The 21,205-nt window shown below is 57.3% G+C and overlaps 1 protein-coding gene across 3 annotated transcripts; it reads left to right on the forward strand.

Moving 5' to 3' along the window:
• Positions 1-9,123: 9,123 nt before the first annotated feature.
• Pnpla5 (patatin like phospholipase domain containing 5) lies at positions 9,124-18,757 on the forward strand. Of its 3 annotated transcripts, XM_063243922.1 has the most exons (9): positions 9,127-9,428; positions 9,756-9,988; positions 10,624-10,689; positions 10,852-11,061; positions 12,048-12,108; positions 12,737-12,889; positions 14,420-14,552; positions 16,972-17,076; positions 17,342-18,751. In XM_063243922.1, exons 1-9 carry the CDS (start codon positions 9,239-9,241, stop codon positions 17,451-17,453), a joined length of 1,263 nt encoding a protein of 420 aa, XP_063099992.1. In that variant the 5' UTR covers positions 9,127-9,238; the 3' UTR covers positions 17,454-18,751. The 3 variants fall into 3 exon arrangements, with proteins under 3 accessions (XP_063099995.1, XP_063099994.1, XP_063099992.1); XM_063243925.1 differs by lacking the exon at positions 16,972-17,076 and having other exon boundaries at positions 9,124-9,428; positions 17,342-18,757; XM_063243924.1 differs by lacking the exon at positions 10,624-10,689 and having other exon boundaries at positions 9,125-9,428; positions 17,342-18,754.
• Positions 18,758-21,205: the final 2,448 nt, after the last annotated feature.

A 21,205-nucleotide genomic window follows, 5' to 3' on the forward strand; every position in this document is an offset into this window, starting at 1 on the left:
CCATGGTATACCTTCTCTGCCTCAGTTTCCCTGCCTATAAGTTGGGAATACAAAGTCCAGGCCTTGGATGTCACAGCAGAGCCAGGCAGGGGTAGGGGACGGCCCTGAGCTGCTGCAGGCACCAGAGGCTTCTGTCTGCCGTGCTAGGGGTGGAACCCAGGGCCATGAGAGGGCTGGGCCTGGGCTCTACACTGGGCTACAGCCCTGCCCTGTCCCGGTGCTGCCGAAGTCAGCCTGACACCCACTCACTCTCCAAACGGCCGGCCGCACCTTAAAATGAAGGGCTCAGAAGGAGGAGTCCCTGAGTACCCAAGCCCTGCTCGGATTCTTTTCCTTCACCTTTTGAGACAGGGCCTCCCAGGCAGCTCTGGCTTTGACTCGGGGCGATCCCCTGTCCGGTCTCGGGCTGCTGGGATCACAGGCATCCGCCCCACACCTGGCTCACCTGGGTAATACTGGTCTGGTGATAGCAGGAACATACAGATGACGTCACTAACCTTGGCTGCCCCTAACTCACCCCAGTGAGATAATGGGAGATCTCCAATAATCTCAAGCCTCTGTTCACCCCTTAGGGGAGGATGTGAATCTAGCTACTGTGATTGTATCATCTGCAGAGGCGCTCCGGCCACAGCTGCTCTGCATCCTCACCCTCCTGCTGACCCGTTCTGGGCCCGCCCTACCTGACCACCCAGACTATTTCTACCAAATCGCTGCCTATAACACTCCCCCTTGGAAGAGGTACCCCGACTGTGGTTAGGGGACAAGTGGTGTACTTCCCCCTGGCTGCCTCGAGCTGAGAAGTGTCTGCAGGGGAGGCTGCTGTCAGGGTCCACTCCATTAATCTCCTGGCTTTGGCCAGAAGTCACGTGGTAACTAAAGGGGTCTGCAGCCCTGGAGGCTGGCTCCATCTGTGTGATCACTTGGAGTCTGGCAGCCTCTAAGGCAACAATAAACAGATTTTCCAAGAAGTTAAAGTGTGTATACTCAGAGCATGAGCACTAGAATAGAAAGGCAGGTTGGGGAAAGAGCCACATTCAGAAACTGCTCGTAAGGGGCTGGAATGCTTTTGAGGTTTTTTGTTTGTTTTGTTTGTTTGGTCTTTTTGAGACAGGGTCTCACTGTGCATGCAGGTTGGCCTTGAGCTCACTATGTAACCCAGGCTGATCTCCAACTTGCAAGGATCCTCCTGCCTCAGTTTCCTGAGTGCTGGGATTACAGGCACGCACCACCACAACTGGCTGGTCTCGTATGTAACTCAGGCTTAAACTAGCAGCAGTCTTCCTGCCTCAGCCTCCAGAGTACCAGGATTTCAGGTGTGCACCTCCATGCCTGAATGATGCTGTTATTATTTGCCAGAAAACCTGCTGATGATACAGAGAGGAATCATCCATGGGCTTTGATTTCTGAAAGGCTGATGGCCGAGATACCCAAAGGCCTAATCCTGAACAGCAGCGCCAGCAGAACTAGGGGTGGGTGTCAGTGACCGCAGATGCAGTAGCCCGCACTCCCGAGGCCTCACTACGTCCTAGCTTCGAAACTAGGTGAGTGGCCGTAATTCTTTTTCTTTTAAGATAGACCGAGGGCAGAGCTTGCACCCAGGAAGCCTGACTTGACCGGAGCCGCGGGAGACAGGAGACCAAACTCGAGCAGGATCAGCTCTCAAACTTTATTACGTACAGCGAACCGGACCTAACAAGATCCGCCACCCTCAGTGTTGCTTCCTCTTCCGCCGTTGGGGGCAGGAACAACCTCTTATAAGGGGAAGCAGTATCCAATCACAGAGAAGCGCGCCTAACAAGCTGATAGGCTAGCGTCACGGGTAACTGGGCAGATATGACAATTTGGCGGGCTTGTTCAGGCCGGGAAGAACCCGGAAGCAGGAAATGGGCGCCATTCATAGGCGGCTTCCCACACTGACTCTTCACCAAAGGCACGGCCACCTCTGTGGGAGGGCAAGCAGGAGTCGGGGAGGACTTCTCCGAGGAGGCGACACTGCGGGCAGCAGGTGCAATGGGCCTACTTCTCGGTTCCCGGTATCAGAATGGGCCCAAGTGTGCGGGCCCCTGATGCCTGAAGGATACAGGATCTCACAGGTTGCCCAGGCTGGCCGCAAACACCTGTGCTTGGACGACTCTCCTGCCTCAGCCTACAACGTTACTGGGACTAGAGATGCATATGTCACACCCAGCCGGAGAGTTAACTTCCTGCCTCATCCACGCCATGCTGCACTCCCCACAACCTACTGCACACCTGCAGCCAGCTCCCATCCAGCTTAACCCCAGCCTGCTGATGGCCTGGGGGCCCCAGCTCTGGAGCCTGCACAGCCTGTCTCTGGCAGCAGGGCCCTCGCTGCTTGGCTCTGAACAGGCAGCGTGCTTGGCTGGAAAGTGTCTCTGACCAGTGACTGCTCTGGGCTGCACAGGAAAGGGACATTCACAGAAGTTGAATTAGTGAGTGGCAGTGCTGGGGGCTTCGGGGTAGGGACCCTGGTGGCCACATGTGGACTGCAGTCTTGGGTTTTTATTTATTTATTTCTCTGTTTGAGACAGGGTCTCATTGTGCAGTTCAGACTGGCCTTGAGCTCAATTTGTAGCCCAGGATGGTCTCAAACTCACAATGATCCTCCTGTCTCAGCCTCCTGAGTGCTGGGATTCCAGGCATGTGCCACCATGCCCGGCAAATGTGGTTTTATTAATATGAACTCCATCCCTTCCCTGTGCAGCCCAGAGACTCCCTGGGGTTTCTGGCCAACCTTTCTCAGGCCAGGTCCAGCGACACCTGTGGGGTGACATGGTTCCTCCCCCATGGTGGCAGCATCTGCTTCCCTCGCAGGGCGGAGTCTCTGCTTGCTGCCCATGACCAGGGCAGGGGCCTGCCCTGGCTGGGGAAAGCTGGAGTTCCTGCCATCAGATGAGGACATCAGTGCAGCCCAAGGTTCTGAGCCAAGGACACTGCCCCAGGTGTGAAGCATGGTGACACCTGCAGGAACACACGTGGGCCAGGTGAAGGGTGAGTACACACCTGGAACACCAGGTGTTGCCCCACAGTCCTATGGGCTATGGGTCAAACGGTCAGTCCACAAACACTCAGCAGCTGCACAGATGCAGGCATGGACCTGGCCTCCAGGGGTCTACTGGAGAAGCCAGGTGACCCAAGCCACACAACTCTCGGCTGGTGCGCTGGGTTCAGACACCTCACCTTGGGAGCTGGCTCACTCCTCGGCAAGGTCACTTATTCCCCCCATGGGACATGAGCCCAGAAGTGCTGGAGCCAGAACCAGAACTTGGGCCACTGTAGCTGCACACCCCAGGGTTCCTTGCTTTATGGTTTTATTGTTTATTTCGGGACTGTTTGTTTCCTCCTCTACCCCCCCCCCTTTTGATACCAAAAATTGAACTCACAACCTCCCGTTTGCCAAGCAGGCGCTTACACTGCTGAGCTAAACCCCCAGTCCTATTTCCCCTCTCTTCTCAGGCAGGCTGGGGCTCCTGTGACCTCCGGTTGCTTTTTCTCCTGAAGGATGGTTAGCATGTGATCCACGGTCAGTAGGGGCCCATGGGGGGAAGCGCATCTCTCCCTGGAAATTCTTGGTCTCTGCTTTCCCGGTACCAGGGCAATGGCTCGTCGGGGCCTCCCTGAGATCGTCTGTCCCTCTCTGCCCTGGAGCATAACCAGGAGGCCCACGCTGGCATGCAGCCTGGTGGGGGAGAGAACTCCAGCAGCTCCCCTTGAATACAAAACAATTACTGCTTTATTTGGAGACTCATTTCCTCATACTGAGGTGTAGAGAGCTGGCTTCGGTATTTCCTTCTCTCTTCAGTTGGCTCTCAGCATTGCAAATAAAGCCGGCTGAGGTGCTGGTGTGTGATCTCTGAAGCCAACAGACAGTCCTGTCTCCACAGTGTGCTCTGTAAACGGTGTGAGCACAGTGGGATGAGCACTGGGTTGGAGTCTCAAGCTGAAGAGGCTGTGGCTCCTTAGAGCACAAGGGTTTGCAAATCAGAAACCTAAGCAACAGCCTCCCAAAACAACTCAGTTGCTGCTTAATTGGATTACGTGAATTGATCCTTCTGCATATCCTCATCTCTGCATGTTGCAAAGACACCGTCCTCCCACCTGGCCACCAGCTAGGCCGACGGTCAAGGCCTTTGTCCACATGTCCTCACGGGCACTGGACTTAGGTCCCCTTGGCTGCCCTTAACCTGGAACATGTCTTGGTGTCTTTACTCTCGCCGTGGGTTGCCCTGGAGGTGCGGATTGGAATTAACTTGCTGGGATTCCAATGACGTCTCAATAGGATTACAAATACAACGTTTTGGATGGTGCGGAAAACTGGAAAAGGGATTTCAATACTTGGATAACCGTACACAGTACTTGGGATTACAATAGCGTGGTGCCTCAGCCCTCTCGTGCCCACGGTCCCCCTCTGTCCACAGCTGGCCCATCTCTGATGCTGTCGCTTCCAGCACTAGTCCTGTCCCAGTTTGCTGATTTACACCATGGGTTTGGGGCCTTCGGGCCCATGCTCTGGGGGGACCCTTTCCGGTCCGGTCCAGCTGCCTCTTGTCCTGTGTGCTTCCTGGGATAATTCAGGAGGCTTGATGCCTGCTCGATGAGGCCGGCAGGCTCAGTCAGCCCCCAGAGGACTCAGGAAGGGGGAGCGGCTTGCCTGAGGCACCCAGCCAGGGAGAGGAGTGAGGACCTGGCTCAGCCATGCCATTCTGGAAGAAGGGTCTGGAACCCCCTGGGATATGGGGCTTCCTTCAGGGAGAGTTCTGGGTTCTCACCTGCAGGCACAGGGTGGCAGCCAGGGCTTGGGGGCCTTAATAGGTGGGACCCTGGGGTAGCTGGAGGGGGCTGTAGCTGGAGGGATGAGGGGCCGGCTGGGGAGCTGGGAAGGGTTGGGCAGGCTGCAGTGGGAAGTGGGGTGCTGGTGTTTCCGAACTGGCGCAGGGAGGGCAGTCTGGGCCAGGAGAGATGGGGTGGACGGGGCCAGCACGTCTCTAGGACCTTGTCCACCTGGGTCCCAGCTCCCCACCCTCCAGTGTCCACAGTGAGCTGAGCATGTGCCCCCAGGGCCTGGTCAGCTGCAGGGGACACACAGGGAAGCTCCCTGGGTTCCCCAAAGGGCCTCACCGTCCCGCAGCCTGCTGGGTCAGCCCTGCTCTAAAAACCAGTGCCCGGTGCTTGAGGGTGGCAGCTTCCGAGCCCCCAGCCAGGCTCCCTGTGGGGAGTCCCCACCCAGGGAGTGTTAGGTCTGAGAAGGGGAAGAGGGGGAAGGAGTGGCCGGCAGCAAAGATAAGAAGTATAAAATATAAGTAACCTTTATTTCTGGAATGCGGGGAGAGACCCCCCGGCCCCCGGGGCACAGCATCTCCACCCCGGAGCCGGCGATCTCTCTCTGGAACACTTTCTCTGGAACACGTGGAGTGAGGCACATAAGTAGCCTCGGCCTGGGGTGGAACCTAGGGGGTATTGGGGATGCACAGGTATTTCACTGGCACGCGTTTGGCGCCAGAGGTAGGTTACTAAGAGCAGGGGTATAGGGTTACAGGTAAATCTCTAGGGGCGGGGGAGGCAGGGGCTCCCTAATTCCGGCTGAGGCTTTTCCTGGCTAAAGTGTCCGGTCTGGGCCAGCAACCCTTTCAGGGAGATGGTGAGGGAGCCCAGCAACACCCCCCATTCACACCCAGGGCACAGTGGGCACTGCCAGGCAAGGACAGGCGGCCATTTCATCCTGATGGGGACGGGAGACCTGGGAAGGGGGAAGGCCCTGAAGCCAGCCCTGTCCCCACCACCCTGCTGGGGCTGAGCTTTCCTCCTCCTTGTTTTATGAAAATAAAATAAAATGCATTTTCACAACCAAATAATGCGCTGTCACTCTGAGAGCTCCAGGCTGGTGAAACCCAGGAGCCCTGACGCCACAGATCTGCCCACAGGCCTCCCCCAGGCCGCCCTCAGGACCTGCAGCGCTGCCAGACCGGCCACTCAGCTACCTCCACTGGAGCCTTTCCAGGCCAGGCTGTGGCCCCAGCGATGCGTCCCCGGGGAAGCCGTGGGCTAGGAAAGGCACACCTGCTGGGTCACTCGATTCACAGGAGAAGGGCAGGGCAGGTCCTCGGCACAGCCGACACAGCTCTAAGCTTCTCCCCAAACGCCCGGAAGCCCTGCCTGGCCACCCCGGCAGGCCGCTGCTCCGGGGCCAGGGCCGGACACTCCGCATCCGCGTCCCTTCCTCACTTCCAACCTGACCTCCCTGCAGGACCCTCCCCTTCCAGCACTGGCTCCGGGGCCCTGGCACTGTGCCGTACCCCAGCCCTTTGGATTTATTTTTCATTTACTGGTTTTTTTGTGTAGCTTAGGCTGACCTGGAACTCACATGGTTGCTCCTACCTCAGCCTCCTAAGTGCTAGGATCACAGGTCTGTTTTTATTTTTTGTTTTGAGACAGGGTCTTGCTAAGACATGCAGACTGGTCTCAAACACGCCATCCACTCACCTGATCATCTCTAACCCAAAACAACACAAAACCAAGCACATAAGTCCACTGCGAAGGCCTTTCTTTTGTTTGTTTTTGTTTTGTTTTGTTGCTATTGGGAATCAAACTCACAACCTCATGCTGGCCTGGCAGGCACTGTGCCACTGAGCTATGTCCCTGGTCACCAAGGCCAGATTTTCTAAGTCCTCTGGAATCCCTCTTCGGTGGTTGTGGGTGCCCAGATCCAGCCACGCATGGCTCGGGACCTTGGCCCAGACACCCAGGGGCTCCAGGTCTGTAGCCTCCCTGGGTCGGCTTCCTCTGTCACATCTTTAGTGCAGTGACATGGGGTGGCCCCAGGCCCCGCTGGGCTAGGCATGGAGGTTAAGACAGTGCCCAGCTCCATGGGGGGAAGACAGGGGTGCACTGGTGCCAGCTGGTGAGGTCTGGAGGTGGCAGTGGAGGCTGATGCCGTGTCACTGCGGTCAGAGGTCCCGTCCTCAGACACAATGGGCTCCCACTCACCTGGACGCTGCCCAGGTCCCCAGGGGCAGTGGTGAAACCCAGGCCCACGGGGTTCGCTGGCCTCGGACCCCTCTCCTCTTAGAGCAGAGCTGGGAACGCCGTGAGAAGCCGATCTATCCTCTGTTCCCTGGGAATGAACCTGTGTCAGGGACAGCGTGGGTCAGGAGCCCCAGCCTCTGCCCCCGGCAAGTCCCCAGTGTCCCTGGCCTCCGAGCCCTCTCCACAGCCTGGCTGCACAGACAAGGATATCTGATGTCTGGGCCTCCGGCTCTCCCTGCCTGACCTCCCTAGTGCAGAGCTGTGAGCAGACCAGCTGCGTGGCCATTGTGGACAGGGTAATATGGTAAACTCAACCCAGCACCAGCTGTGATGAGTCTCAAAGGGAAGAGGTAACCCCTTTCTTCCCTCTGACCCCTGTGTGCCCTCTGACACACCCCCACCCGTCTCCAGGAACCAGCATCTCCTTCCGGGTCGGTTGCTTCATCTGCCACACACAAACCAGGGCACGCAGCGCTCCATCGGGCTGTGCCTGGCTTCTTTGCTGTTGCACAATATTCTCCAGTGCCAGCCAGAAGAGCGGAACAACAGGACTGCCCTCCTTTCCAGGTTGAATAATACTCCACAGCGCCTAGTAGTACTTTCCTTATCCATGCGTTCTACACTTTGCCCTTAACCGTGCCACACTGCAGAGCTAGCTGGGCTCTGTCCCAGAGCTCTCTCCCATCTCCTGTGGGCCCCTGGAAAGACCTGCCCAAGGCCCTGTTCCCCGCAGCCCTGCAGAGCCCTCTGGCTGCAGCCCAGGCTCCAACTCCTCCCTTCCCTCTCCCCAGGGCCCCCCAGGAGGCCCATAGACTCCCAGGTCTGCCTCTCCCTGACTGGACCCCTATTTGTACCTCAGTTTCTTCATCTATAAAATGGGGCTGATCTTCCTCTCTCCTAAGACAGAGCGTGAATACTGCAGTGTGTCCGCGGTGACTACTGTGAGGTGTGATGCAAACTTACTGAGCCTCCCCCAGAGCCTCTCCTGACCCCCAGCTCCCTCTGCCCCACCAAGAGGCCCCCGGGAACCCTATCTCCAAGCAGGGCCGCCCTTCAGATGCTCCCCATGTCTTCCTTTACAGTTTCATGCCGTGCCCCATCCTCTCTCCACTGCTCACCAGCCCTCAAATCTGCCCAGGCTCCTCCTCCGGGGTACTCACCATGCAGCCTCCTGGATGGTGACCCACAGGACTCCCAGAATGCAGGACGGTGCTGGTGGAGGGCGGCGGAGGGGTTGGCATGGGCAGCTGTGCCCGGCAGCTGCACTCCAGGCTCCCTGCCCCTCTCTGGACTGCAAAGCTCCCTGAGTTCTGGCCTTCCCGTCCCCCTAAGAAGACTGTCCTGTGCCCTGCTGTGTGCCCTCTTCCTCTGTGTCCTCTTTCTCCCTGATGGGCTCCTGGGGACTTTTGGGGGGACTTCATGGTGGCGAAGATTCATGCAGCCATGACAGGGTGTTTTAGAATCCCAGCAACTAGGAAGGAAATATCAGCTCATGGGAAGGAAATATCAGCTGCGGGGGTCTTTGAACAATTATGCCTTCAAGGTTTTTCTGTTCGTGTCCTAAAAGGGGTTCATTGTCTCAGTGCGAATCAGTTTCCTGTTGGAGTGAAGCAAATCGTCCCTTTGACCACAGCCTTTTAGAAAAGTTGCCATTTGTTATACTGGTGTAGCCGGCCTTGATCTAAACGCGCAGGGGCCACGCTTTGGTGTATCTATAAGCGATGAACTCAGCTCCTGGCATCAAAATTTTTTACTTGGAAAAACATAAAAGACTGCTGAATTCAGGGCAGGTGCGGAGAGGGGGGTGCTGTCCTCTGCTGTCTGTCCCTTCTTCTGGCCACACCCAGCCTCCCCCTCAGAAAAATGACAACAGAGACAGTGTCCCTGCCCCCACCCCGGCCACCTATGGTAGGTGAAGTTGGGTGTCAGCTCTGAGTCCTCTCACACAGAAATCTTTGACCTCAGTGTGTGGGTGTGGGACTGGGGGTTCACTGCAGGCCGGGAACCCCATTGGCCCAGCCCTGCTGACTCAGCCTAGGGCGGGGTAGGGCTGGGGATACCTAGGCTGAGAGCAGGGTGCCTGGCCAGAGCAGAGCCCAGCATCTGGGCTCCAACCCCGTGCATCCCTGGCCTGCAGCCTGGCCTGGACCAGCTGGTCATCCGTCCTCACCCCCTGCGCGGCCAGTCCCTTTCCCCCATGGACTTCTTGGAGGAGGGCAGCTGGAACCTGTCCTTCGCAGGTGCCGGCTACCTGGCTCTCTACCACGTGGGGGTGATCCACTGCCTGAGCCAGCATGCCCCGCGCCTCCTGCAGGGCGCCCACCGCTTCTATGGCTCCTCGTCGGGGGCTCTCAGCGCAATCAGTATCATCTGCAACAAGTCAGTGGGTGCGTCCTGGGCTGTGAGGGAGGGGGACCCCAAAGCTGGGGGACACCCCAAGGAGGCTTATTCTGGGGGGGAGGCAGGGAGCTCTGCCTGGCTGTGTTATGAGGTCTTCACACCCAGCGCGATCCATCCCAGCGTGCATTGGATCCAGGGACCGAGGTTACCACTTCTGCAAAGCAGGGTGCCTGAGCTCAGAATGAGCTGGAGCCTCCGAATCCTGGGTGCGCCAGGGAGATTCTGAGGAGCAGTGGGGCGCACCCTGCCCTCCACCCCCACCACGGGCACCGTGTCCCTGGGCTAAGGACTCCCCTTCTCCGCCCACCCCATAGACTTCTGCTGCTGCCAACTCCTGGGCATGGTAAAGCTGGTGGAGGAGCTGAGCCTGGGCATCTTCCACCCGGCCTATGCGCCCATTGAATACATCCAGCAGCAGCTGCGAGACACCCTGCCCGACGACTGTCACATCCTGGCCTCCCAGCGGCTGGGCATCTCGCTGACCCACTGGCCTGATGGCCACAACCACATAGTCACCGACTTTGCCACCAAAGAGGAGCTCATCCAGGTGAGTGGCCCTGTGATCCAGCCTGGGGGTTCCCCCTGGTGCTGGAGGGACTTCCATCCGGGTGCTTTCTGGGGACAGCGGGCAGGTGCTGCTGTGGGAGCCTGCAGGGGTGTGGGGAGAGGAGCAGGTGCCCAGAGGAGAGCAAGGGGAGTGTGTTTGCTTCAGAAGCGCCCTTGGGTGTGCAAAAGAGTCGGAGCCTGCCGGGGGCTGCTGTTTCCAGAGGGTGCCTGCCCGGCCTGACCCCCACCCAGCATGTTTTGAGGCTTTTATGGAGCGCCTGTTCCAAGCACCCTTGACCCTCCCAGGGAAACTGACAGACGGAAGTCAGGCCTCCGTGGGACTCACATCTCAGTGTGGGGGGCTCGGATAAGGAGCCCATCTCCAAGGACCCAGTCGACCGTGGGCTGGGGGCCAGTTCTGGGCAGACAGATGAGGGAGATGAAGGACCTCTGCGTGTCTGTGGGGGCCGGGGAGGGGCGGTCTGCAGAGAGGAGGGGGTGAGGTGGGAGTCCTCCCTGACCTCCGGGTCCCTCATCCATACCTGAGACCGGGGTCAGCGCCCTGTGTGGGGGAGCAGACTCAGGCGCAGGTGCAGAGCCCAGGTGACAGGTGCCTGGTCCGCGCTGTCTCCCCAGGCCCTGGTCTGCACCCTGTACATGCCCTTATACTGTGGGACCATCCCCCCTGCGTTCCGAGGGGAGGTGAGTGCAGCCTGGGGGTGGGTGTCCACGCCCTCCCTGTGCTCGGGGAATGGAAGGCCCGAGGCCGGGAGGCTGTGCTGGGGGAGGCTCCGTCCCCTGGGGACCCTCTGTCATGGGTGCCTTGCATGACCCCGCCAGCCCACCTGTCCCTCTGAATTGCAGCGCTACATAGACGGCGCGCTGAGTAACAACGTGCCCTTTGCCAACTGCGCTTCCACCATCACCATCTCGCCGTACTACGGGACTGCGGACATCTGTCCCAGGAGCACCTCGGCCAGTCTGCACGAGCTAAATGCCTTCAGCGCCAGCTTCCAGATCTGCACCGCCAACATCTACCTGGGCTACATCTCCCTCTTCCCCCCCAAACCCGAGGTAGGCCCGGCCCCTCCCCGGCAGAGGCGTGGCTAGGGCTGGGGCCGCCCCCAGGGCTTCAGCTTCACGTGTCCTACTGCACACTCAGCCTGGGCATCCGAAGCTTGGGGCCCAAATTGTGGTCATGCCGTCCCTTCTGATCCTCCTGAGCGTCCAGTGAACACTGGCCTCCATCTCAGGGCACCGCTGGAACTGGAACTGGGTTTTGGCCTGTGCCAGCGCCCTGCCAGGCTCTGTGAGCAGGCCCTGGTCATCTCCACCTCTCGGAAGACGGAAGGCTCAGAGATGTTAATGGTCTTGTTCAAATCCACAAAGCCAGGAGCAGGAAAGCCCAGATTGAGGCTCTGCTCTTGGCCACTGTCCTACACTGGCCGCACTGCCCATCGGTTGTAGAGGCATAGGTCCACAGAGAAACGGACAGTGAGCCTGGGCTTCCTGAGCGCTGCCCTGAGAGCTTCTGGAAGATGAAGTCTGACGACAGACCGTTGGTCCACGCCATGAGATCCTCCTCTCCAGGACTTTCCCCGGCTCAGCCCTCTTCTGCTGATTTGGTGCTTCCTAATTTCCATGCAAGGCCACATTTCTGCGCTCTGGGCCTCCTCACAGCCTGAGTGGACAGAGATGCTCAGGAGGGGAGACCGAGGCCTGCGGAGTGTGCCTGGGGTTCTCACAGTGGGGCCTGGCTCCAGGTCCCCTGCCTGTCTCCACTGGTCCTGGACATACTCACCAAAGGGGAAAAAGAGGCCACCACTCTGACCACACAAGCTGGGCAAAGGCCCCACCTGCCCAGCAGGGTCTGGTTACCCCATTATCTAGGGGCCAGAACTGGAGAAGTGGAAGCTGGGAGCCCATGGTGGGGGGCAGAGTCCAGCAGGTTGGGGTCATCCACAGCATTGCTGGGAGGTCACTGGGTGGGGGGCCGGGCTGGGCCCCATTGGGCTAAAGACAAACGTTGGCCCGTGACTCCCTGCCCTGTGTGTCATCAGGTGGTGGCCGACATCTCCAGACAGGGCTACCTGGACGCCCTCAGGTTCCTGGAGCAACGGGGTAGGTGGCGGGGACGTGTCCCTCAGGAGTAGCGGTGGCCCCGGAGCCACACACAGGTCTCCACCGCAGCTGCCTGAAGCCTGGTGCAGGGTGACAGGGTCACCCCCAGAGAGTCAGCCTGAGGGAGAGGGTGCGAGGACAGGGCCGGTCCCTTTGTCCTGAGTGGGGTGGAGAAGGTGAGCTGGGAGGGCTTCCTGGAGGTGGGGGCAGCCAGGAGCCTTCTAGGCACAGCAGGGCAGGGGCTGCACCCCCAAGGCTAGAGGCCCCCGGCTGCGCTCTTCACAGCAGGAGCCTTGTTGGGCACGATTCCCGCCCAGATCCTGCCCATCCATCTCTCTCAAATTTAGTCCTGAGCCCGGCTCTAAAGAACAGGCCTCAGGTTCCCTGTGCCCCGAGATGTAAACCAAGACAGGCAGGGGTTAGGCCACGCAGCCGGCAGGCATCAATGGTGAGTGCTGACCCCGGTGTGGGCTCTGGTGACCTCAGAGAGAGGAAGGAGCAGCACAGTGAGGCAGGGGCTGGGGTGCAGGGCGGGCTTTTCCCGGGGGAGCCCTGGGTCCACTGGGGCCCCGCCGGGCGCTGAGAGCTGGTCAGTGCCCCCGTGAGCCCTCTCCTCACCGCGGCCCAGGACTCATCAAGGAACCGGTGCTGTGGACGTTGGTATCCAAGGAGCGGCCAGCGCCGGCCAAGGGCGGCTGTGGAGGTTTCACCTGGGACGTACCCCATGTGCAGCTGAAAGACGTGGCCTGCTTTGAGCAGCTCGCGCCCGAGCTGGAGGCTGGTACGGACCCTTCCCCCTCACCCCGGCAGTGCCCTGCTCCACGGGCACTGGGCTCATCTGCCGGACGCCCACTGTGTTCAGGACTTTCCCCCACTGTGTACTGGGAACGGACCCCAGGACCTTTGCACCAAGCTACATCTCCAGACCTTTTTAATTTAGTTTTTATTCTGAGACAGGGTCTCTATGAATTGCCCAGGCTGGGCTTGTATTTGGGATCCTCCTGCCTCAGCTTCCCAGAGTGCAGGGATTATAGGTGTGTGCCACCATGCTTGGCCTGCGGGGCCTTTTTACACATGGTGTCCCTCAGCTCTCACAATTGCCCTGGCCAGTGTGACTCCCACCCCTTTCCAGTGACAAGCAGGGGTTTGGCAGGGCCAGAGCCCCCACCTGTGGGATTTGAACCGAGGCCTGTGTCTGAGAAAGCCAGGACTCAGCAGGAGGTAACTGGAGACACAGACGGAGGTTTCTGGGCCTCCCAAGGGAGGGCTGCTGTCAGCCTCTGGCGACTCTGAGGATGGGACAGAATTGCTCCCAGGACTGAGGAGGAAACCGTAGCACAGAGGAATTGAACAACTTACCCAAGGGTGCACAGCTGGCAAATGACCCAATTAAGCTCTGCTCTGATACCTTTGGCCTGCTGTCCTGCCAGGTAGCCAGGTGTCATCACTAATACAATAGCTGGAGAGGACCCAGGCTCAGAGGCATGGGGAGAGGCAAGAGAGAGAGGCATCTGAGAGAAACTAGAGAAGCAATGTTGGCCAGGCAGAGTTGGGCAAGGGGTTGGCATGTGCAAAGGTCCTGGGGCTGGGGAGTCTGTGGTTACAGCACAGAGATCCAGGGGCATTGCAGAGATGAGTTTGGGGGAGGTGGGCAAGTGGCCTGGGGAGCCAAGCCTTTGAGAGGTGTCCTGCGTGTCCTGCTTGCAGCCGAGGAGACACACAGTGGTCAGAGTGGAGCAGTGATGTGGAAGCAGGAAGCTGGGGCAGTGGGCGAGGCCAGCAGGGACAGGAGGCCAGGGTGAGGGCAAGGGGAAGAGATAACTGGCCTTGGTGTGTGCTGAGCCCTTGGGGTGGAGCTCTGGGCTGAGAGCTCCAGCGGGACCCTGAGACCCCCCACACAGGGGGTCCATCCTGGCCTTCTGGCCTTCAGTCCTGCCCTGCCTGCCCAGGAGGTCACGCCTGTCCCCAGCCCTCCACCCTAGACCGGGTTGGGTGTGTCATCTCTGGACGGAGTCGCTTCCACTCCCCGGGGCTGGAGAAGTTGTCACAGGGGCTGTGAATCACGCAGCCACCTCACTGTCCCCGCCGCATTGTCCCTGAGGCACGGGGTTGGCAGACAGCCTGGGAGTGAGGCCGACCTGGGTCGGTCACACCTTGCACAAGTGCTCTGCCTCGGTGGCCCTGCCAGCCCTTGGCAGGGGGCTTAGCCAGCAGCACCTCGTGCCCTGCAGAAGGTGGGCGTGGGGGGCAATCTGGGGGCCTGGCGGGGGTGTTGCTGGCTCCCGGGGACCACGTAGCGCTGTCCCTGCAGCCCTGAAGAAGACTTGTCAGAGGGACTCCAGCGTCTGGACACGCTTCCACCGCTCGGGGCCCGGAAGGGCGCTGACCTACCTGCTGCTGCCCTGGTCACTGCCCTTCGAGTACGTCTACTACCGGAGCCGGAGGTTGGTCTGGGACAGGGAGGGGGACGGAGGGTGCACCCCATGTCTGGGACCTGAGGCCACTGTCCCACTGTACGGCCTCAGTGACTTGTAGCTGCCCCTCGCTGCCCACCAGCCATGCAAACCCTACTGGGAAATCTATCCAGAACACGGGGAAATCTGTCCTTGGTGTTGTGTAACCTACACGTTCATCACAGGCTGTGTCAGTAGAGGCACAAGGCCTAGAACAAGGGAGATGATGTTCCAGCTATGTCTTGCTTAGTCTCCTGGATTTGTTGCCCAGACTGAGCCTCAGTTTTGGGGTGTCCCTCACAGGGCTGTGTGGCATAGATGCCTCACTTGGTGGGCTTCTCTCTTGGGCTGGCTTTGCTCCCTCCTTGAGAATTTCCTTAGACTACCCACATTCCTGGCTTTTCCAAACTTCTGGGGTCTCCCTGCACCTCTGGCTTCACACTCACAGCTTCACACACTGCCCTCTCAGGGGCTCACAGCCTGGCCTCCCAGGCCTTCTGAAATTGGGGTGGAAGTCTTTTTAACCCCATAACTCTTGCATTCTGCATGCACCTAAAACCAGCACCATGTGGACGAGGCCAAGGTCTGCTGCCAGCTAGAGCAGTAGCCAGGCTTCCCTTTCTCTTGGCCATAAGGGTTAAGTGCCTGGATCAGTGGGCACTCTGAATCCAGTTCTGAGGAACAAATTTTCTATGCTGCTGCCATCCTGGAACACGGTGCTCCGTGGCTTTGCCCTCAAAGCAAAATTTTTCCATTTTGCAATTTTGAGGCTGCAAAGGGTGGAGACTTGCTGCTTCTTGTGATGCCCTCGGGCCATCTTTTCTATCCTCCTGTTTCTTCTCAGCAACTGAGACCTCCTCAGTGCTGTCTTTGCAGTTCACAGCTTTACTGGAGCTTCCCTTCTGGCTAAACCCACATCATAAACCATCCTGCTGGGCTCTCTGCTCTTGATTCACCACATGAATCTGGCTAAAAACCCCTACAAAAGCCGTGCCACTGCCTCAACACTGAACTGCCTTGGAATTTCTTCTGCCAGATTAGTCTGCTGCCCTTAATGTCAGTCTCATGCAAAGTCCCTGGACATGAGCAAAATGCAGACGGACTTTCAGCCAAGCCATAACACCCATCATCTGGAATTCAACAACCAGTGCAGTCCTTCTTCCCAGCAGAAATCTCTCAAGCCTGCTGTCTTAGTTACTTTTTACTCGTCGCTAAGACAAAATACCTGAAGCCCAAAGTTGGGAAAGGAAAGGTTTATTTCTTACAGTTTTTGGAGGTTTCAGTCCACACTCAGTTGGCTCCAAGACAGGCGGGCATGGCTGGGCTGCAGTTCATGGCACCCGACGAAACAGCAAGCTCAAACCAGCAAAGAGAAAGACACACCTTCTTCCTGCCATTACATCACACCCTGGCTCCACCCCTATGTGGGCGGAGCACTGACACAATCACTAGACAATGGACGAATAACAAATGCACAATTCAAACTCATGAGGGCTGGGGGACACAGACATAAACCATGACACCTGCTCTTTACCGATTTTCTGGTCTTCTGAGCTCTGACCAGAATCCCCCACACAGAGCAGCCTAAGTGTCCCAGCCCTGCCCTTTCAGGTACATCTCTGAACCTTTCCAAACTCTACCCACAGCCGTTCACAGACTCCTGAATCACATGGTCAGGTACGGTCATAGAAATGACCCCACTTCTCTGGTACCAAATTCTGTCTTCATTACTTTTCTCTCGCTGCTGGGACAAAACACCCGACACCCCAAATGAAGGAAGGAAAGGTTGATTTAGCTTACAGTTTGTGGAGGTTTCAGTCCATAATCGGCTGGCTCCGAAAGCTGGGTGGCCTGGCACTGGGGCAACAGGCCAGGTGGCAGAACCCATCAAAAGCAGCAGGAGCCGAAGTGGGTGGGGCAAGCCTCCTGTCCTCCCTTACACTGTAAGCTGGCTACCACCCTTCCAGGGCCAGTGTGGCACTCACAGTCTCCTTGCCGTCCTCCTGCACAGGCTGGGGATGTTTACAAAGTGAGGACCCTGGTGGCTCCTTTCTGAGTCACTTTATTAAACTTCTAAACTCCTCAAATTGACAAAATGTATCAACCAAGCCAGGCATGGTGGGGCACAACTGTAACCCCCTCAGCACTCAGGAGGCTGAGGAGGGAGAATTGCTACAACTTTAAGGCCACCCCTAGTGAGTTCAAGGCCAGCCCGGACCACATAGTGAGATCCTGTCTTAAAAAAAAAAAAAAAAAAGATCCATTATGGAAGGTTCCCCTGAGTGATGCCCTGAGGCTCTGCCCTGGGCAGCCCTGTCTCATCTCTAGGCCAGGTGCCCCAGTGTCTTGGCTACAGCCAGGGCGCACTCTGCTAGCCCAACTTACCCAGCTGATGCTGCGCCTCCTCCAGGTTAGCTCTGTGGCTGCCTGACGCTCCAGCAGACCTGCTGTGGATATGGGGACAGATCAAGGGCATGGTGTACTCGGTCTTCTCCAGGACAAAGCCCGGGCTCCGGTGAGGGACAGGAGGCATGGAGGGCCTGGGTGTGTCCTGAGGGTGCCCCATGTCCCTCCTGGAGGCTGAGCGGGTCCCTGCTATCCTCCTGGATGTCCCTGGACCTCAGAAGGCTGGCCTGTGTGGTCTAGGGGCTGCTGGCTCTCCTCCACCCCCACATGCCTCCCCTACTCCCCGCCACCAGGTCCACCCAGATGTGCCCAGGTCCTGCCTCGGGAGAGAGGGACCTGAATGTGAGGTACATTGCCTTCCTTTCCTTCCACAGCCTGCCGGTCAGCAGTGCCAGGGACACAGGCTCCTGCCAGCCCAGGACTGCAGGCACAGATCTCTGGTCCACCCATTCAGCCTACAGGGCACCGGGAGAGAGGCCCTCCTGATACCTGTTCCTGCCTGCATCCTGGACACTCACAGTTACCGCCAGTCTGTGGTGACCTGGGACTCTCCCTGGCCCCTAGCCTGAGGAGGTGGTGGGAATGCTGGTCAGACAAGGACACCCTCCCTCGCCTCCATGGGGACTCCTGCTCTCCTTCCTGCCTGTCTGCCCTCAGTGGAAGGGATAGCAGGAGTGATTCACAAGGGCCTGTGACCATCACGCACTGTCTGCAGAGCTCGCTACAGATCACAGGACACAGCCCGGACGTCCAGATGAGGGGGCAAATTGGAGTGAACGCGGGGTGTGGTGTGGGGTTCCTCATGCCCTTCACCTTTTGGTCCTGCACTGGCCCTAGAGGTGACTCCTGTGAACTTTGACTGCTCGTGGAGCCCTTGGAGGGGGAGGCCCTGCAAGCAATGGGATGGAGGAGGAGAAGGACCAGGAGGAGCAGGAGGAAGAGGAGGAGGAAGGGGCCCTGCTGCAGGCACCTTCAGGGCAGTCTCCACCCTCCCCATCTGCTCTGCAGACACCAGGCCTCCTCTGGCTTCTCCTTGGGGCCACTGCTCTTCCTGTCCTCATAGCAGAGCCCACACGGTGTCCCAGAGAGGCTCCAGGGGACCCTCAGCTGCTGGGGAGATGGGGACCTGAGAGACACAGCCTTGAGCAAGAGAAAAACGATCAAAGGAGTAAATGTGGGATGCAAAGGGCCAGTGCTGTCCGTTCATCCATCCATTCACCCATTCACTCATCGGGCTTCCAAACATAAAGAGCTTGGCCTCTGAGAGACAGGGCAGTGAGCAGCACACGGGAAAATACAAGGGCTGATCAAAAATATGGTGTGCAAAAACTGCGGTGTATAGTTAAACATTAAAAAAAGTATTCCTCTAAAAGACACATTGCTATGAATCGCTCTCAAAATACTCTGGCTTCCAGCACACTCAATCCCATCATCCTCGACCCTTTCTGCAGCAGTTCTGGAGTCCTCTTTCCCAAGCATCTTTGCCAGGTGTGATTTAAAAAAAAGTGCCACAGGCGGCTGCTGAGCTCCATCCACCGGAAAGGCAGCTCTCAAAAACATGAGGCCCTGTCTGCAGCCAGCTGATTCATCAGCTCTGGCCCCATGTGACTTTCAGCTCGTCCCCAAAGTTACAGTGACCATGGAAAGGGGACGTTTTGAATCAGTGCAGGATCTTGAGACAGCTGGAACCCTGCAACTAAAGACCCTCAGGAGAGAGGATGCCAGAGCTGCCCCAGGAAGCCGGGCAGGCGGATAATGAGAGGAAGGCAAAGCCTTTTATCGTAACAAAGGTTTTTCAAACTGTGAGCATTCCCTGTCTTTCTGGCTCACCTTGTGTGTAAGCGGAGGCTCCTCTCAGGACTGCAGGCCACAATGAGGAGGAGACAGGGCGAGAGCCTGGGCCGCGGTCCAAGCTGCAGGGGTGAGGCCTCTCTGACAAGCCTGATGAAAGGCTGGGCATCACAGCAGAGGGAACAGAAGGTGCAAAGGCCCTGCAACAAAACCAAAGCCGATGCGTTGGTTCCCGTGCAGCTGGAGTGCACAGCAAATCAGCAGGCAGGGGTGGTGGGCTGGTCACAGGCAAAGAGCCAGGGTCAGACAGGAGAACCAAGAGGTGAACTAACAGGGAGCCAGGGCAGGAGCTACACCTGTTCATGGCTTTCTAGGTGGGCTAAATTTATTGGGAATGTTTTCAAAGAGATTTTTAAAAAAATGATATCTCACTATGAATTCAAAGTTACCAACTTTGTAGCCTGGGCTGACCTCAAACTCACAAAATCTTCCTGCCTCAGCCTCCTGAGTGCTGGGATTACAGGCAGGTTCCACCAAGACCAGTAGTTTAGAGGGCTGTTTTTTTTTTTCCACTTAGCATTGCCACTGAAGTATTAGTGAAGGAAATTATATGATGCACAGACCTTGCTTCAAAATAACCTGAGGTGACAGGGTGGCTGAGAGCTGCCTCAGCAAGCCTTGGCTCACGCTGGGGGCGGCCCACAGGAGCTCCTGACGATGTTCTCGGCTTTGGCATGTGCGTGGTATTTCCGTGGCCAAAACCAGTTTAACCCGATAGATGTGATATCACACGGCAATAGGGAAATACACTTTCATGCGGGCCGCAAAGCCAACCCAGGCCTGCAGACTCCACTTACCAGAGCAGCGGGCCGAGGCCCTGGGCGCGGCGGGCTTTCAGCACCGCGGACAGCGACTCGCGTTCCCGCCGACTCGGCAGCCGGGCGACGCCAAAGGGCCGAGAATTCGCACATCTGGGGGCCTTTTCCGGCTAGCAGGCTCGCTAGAGGCTTCTTACACAGCTCCAGGGACGGGCGGTCAGTACTCAAAGCAGCCCAGATCTTGCTGGACATCTCTGCACTGCAAGACGCTATTGCTTCAGGCTTTTTTTTGGCGGTACCGAAGTATTAAACCCGGAGCACTCCTCCGCTGAGCTGCATTCCCAGCCCCTCTCCTTCCTCCAGCGACGAAACCGTTGAGGCTCGCTCAGGTTCCTTGTGACTACCTGAACTGGTGATCCTCCTGCCTCAGCCTCCCTGGGCTGGGCGTGTGCCCCTGAACCTGACTTGCTCTGTGCTGTTTAAGGATACTTTTGTTAAAAACAATCGCTCCTATGCGCTTGCTTCATTTCTGAGGTGTCTGTGTGTTCCGTGTGATTGATCTGCACGGTCACATTTCTGCCAATTGCACAGTCTTGAATTACCTCTTTTTTTTTTTAGTAAGTTTTGAAATCAGGTGCGGTGAGTCCTCCGACTTTACCTTTTTTCAGAATTCTTTTGTCTTCTCAACCATGCCATCAATTTCTATAGACGACCCGGGGCTTCTGCTTGGGATGGCACTGAATCAACATTCGAGGGGAGCAGGTACTGTAGAACCTGGTCCATCCTTCCATTTCTGTAGCTTTTTAATTTCACTCATCAACATTGTATAGTTCTTGATACAAAAACCTTGTACATATTCTCTTAAATTTATTCTAAGTCTTTATATTCTGATGCTATTGCAAACATTTTCAAATTTTAGATTTGCATTTGTTTGGCGCTAGGATGGATAAATAGGAGTATATTTTTTGGTTGGTCTCATGGTCTGATCTCACTAAAGTTAATAGTCGCAGTGTCTTTTCATAGATTCTCAGGTGCTTTCTATGTTTTTTTTTTTTTTTTTTTTTTTTTTTTTATAGCAGAGATCGAACTCACGACCTCGCGCTTGCCAGGCAGGCACTCATACCACTGAGCTAAATGCCCGGCTCTATCAGAGGTTTTATGTGAAAAAAGTGAAGACCTTCCACTGAAGCGCTGCTTTGATCCATGAATTCCCCTCCGCCCTCAATGTCTTCCATTGTTTCTACCTCAGTGTTGTGGCACTTTTATTCGCCGTTTCATGTTTCTCTCTCGTGCTCTGGGGTGCTCATGGGGTGCCTGGGGCTCCTGCCCCATGATTCCAAACGCAGCCCACTAGTTGTCATTTCCTCTTCCTGTTACCCATGGGATCAGCACATCCTGTCTGGGAGCAGAGAACTAAGACCAGAAATTCCTCCTCCCATGGATCCACCATGCAGAGGGCACTGCACTGCATTCCCCCACGAACCAGGGCCCGCATTGGGGTAAGAGTCCCCACTGCTAACTCACCAAGTGTGCTGCAGTGCTCTGGCTGGGCCCCGCTCTTAGAGGCCACCATGGGATGACTATGAACCAAGGTTTCCTTGCAGGCTGTGCCCAGATCCCTTTAGGCAC

Source organism: Cavia porcellus, unplaced genomic scaffold (assembly GCF_034190915.1).
Source record: "Cavia porcellus strain 051 isolate PalLab524CR breed Dunkin Hartley unplaced genomic scaffold, mCavPor4.1 scaffold_40, whole genome shotgun sequence".
Classification (NCBI taxonomy): Eukaryota; Metazoa; Chordata; class Mammalia; order Rodentia; family Caviidae; genus Cavia; species Cavia porcellus.